General features: G+C 57.5%; 1 protein-coding gene across 4 annotated transcripts in view; it reads left to right on the forward strand.

Annotated features, from left to right (window-relative positions):
• Nucleotides 1-297, forward strand: part of GRK4 (G protein-coupled receptor kinase 4) — an 85564-nt gene extending 85267 nt beyond the window's left edge. For all 4 annotated transcript variants that reach the window (XM_011935369.1, XM_011935371.1, XM_011935370.1 and 1 more), the window contains one exon: nucleotides 123-297. In XM_011935369.1, coding sequence (XP_011790759.1) covers nucleotides 123-176 — 54 coding nt within the window. In that variant the 3' untranslated portion in view covers nucleotides 177-297. The remainder of the gene's footprint in view (nucleotides 1-122) is intronic.
• Nucleotides 298-976: the final 679 nt, after the last annotated feature.

The following is a 976-nucleotide window of genomic DNA, read 5'->3' on the forward strand; positions in this document are numbered from 1 at the left end:
CAAAAAAAAAAAAAAAAAAAAAATTAGCACCCCCTCAAAAGTTTGTAAATGGTTGTCTACACTTAAGGAAAGTGAAACCTTCGCATCAGCCGTGTGACTGAGGCCAGCGCTGTGTGTCGCAGGGCTGCCTGACCATGGTCCCCAGTGAGGAGGACGTGGAACCCAAGCGATGCTGAGCATCCCCGTGCGGACCGCAGAGCAGACCCTGGTGCCGGGAAGGAGCAGGTGTTGGCGTCTCCTCCCAACTGGAATTGTAATAAATGCATCGAAATAAAACGTGCCTTGGGAGTGTGCAGATCTTTCCACACTAATACCTGAGTTGTGTTTTCACTCAAGCTGGATTGAAGAAAAAGCCGCAAGTGTACCCCCTGAGGCCTCAGACACGCCCAGGTGTGGGCGCCTTGCGTGCTGGGGTGCGAGCTTTCCCTGCACCCAGGGAGAGGCCAGCTGGGGCTTGGGAATGGATGGCGAGTCCACCAGCCCTGCACTGCCCTGTGCCACCCCCAGACTTGGTCTCAATACTCAGCCAGGGATGTGGTGGTCCAGGAAGAGACGGGGCGGCCGGGCCTCCCTTTCCCCAGGGCCTGGGTGTCAGACAGCCGGAGCCCGTTGGCATTTCCTGCATCTTCTGATGGTTGTCCCGTTGCCTTGTGCCCCTCATTGAGATTCCTGAGGTTTGTGTGTTTGTGGCCAGTTTTTATTTTCTCCAAGCGTATCTATCTGCCCTTGAAAGGGGCGGCTCCCATGACCCTGCAGTCAGGGCCTGGCGGCCGGGGCCCCAGCGTGCGCCTGGCATGCGGTGACAGCCTCCACCGTGGGAGTCCGCATCAGGGCCCCCGAGAAGCTGGTGCTGTGTCAGGCTTGAGCCCTCCTGGGCTTTAGTGGCGCTTAGGAATCTGGGAGCTTCCCGTGGAGGTTAAGGGTGCTGAAACTGCACAAGTTGGTAACTCACAGCAGTGCCTGGTGACTCTCCTCT

Source organism: Colobus angolensis, unplaced genomic scaffold (genome assembly GCF_000951035.1).
Source record: "Colobus angolensis palliatus isolate OR3802 unplaced genomic scaffold, Cang.pa_1.0 Scaffold143, whole genome shotgun sequence".
NCBI classification, from domain to species: Eukaryota; Metazoa; Chordata; class Mammalia; order Primates; family Cercopithecidae; genus Colobus; species Colobus angolensis.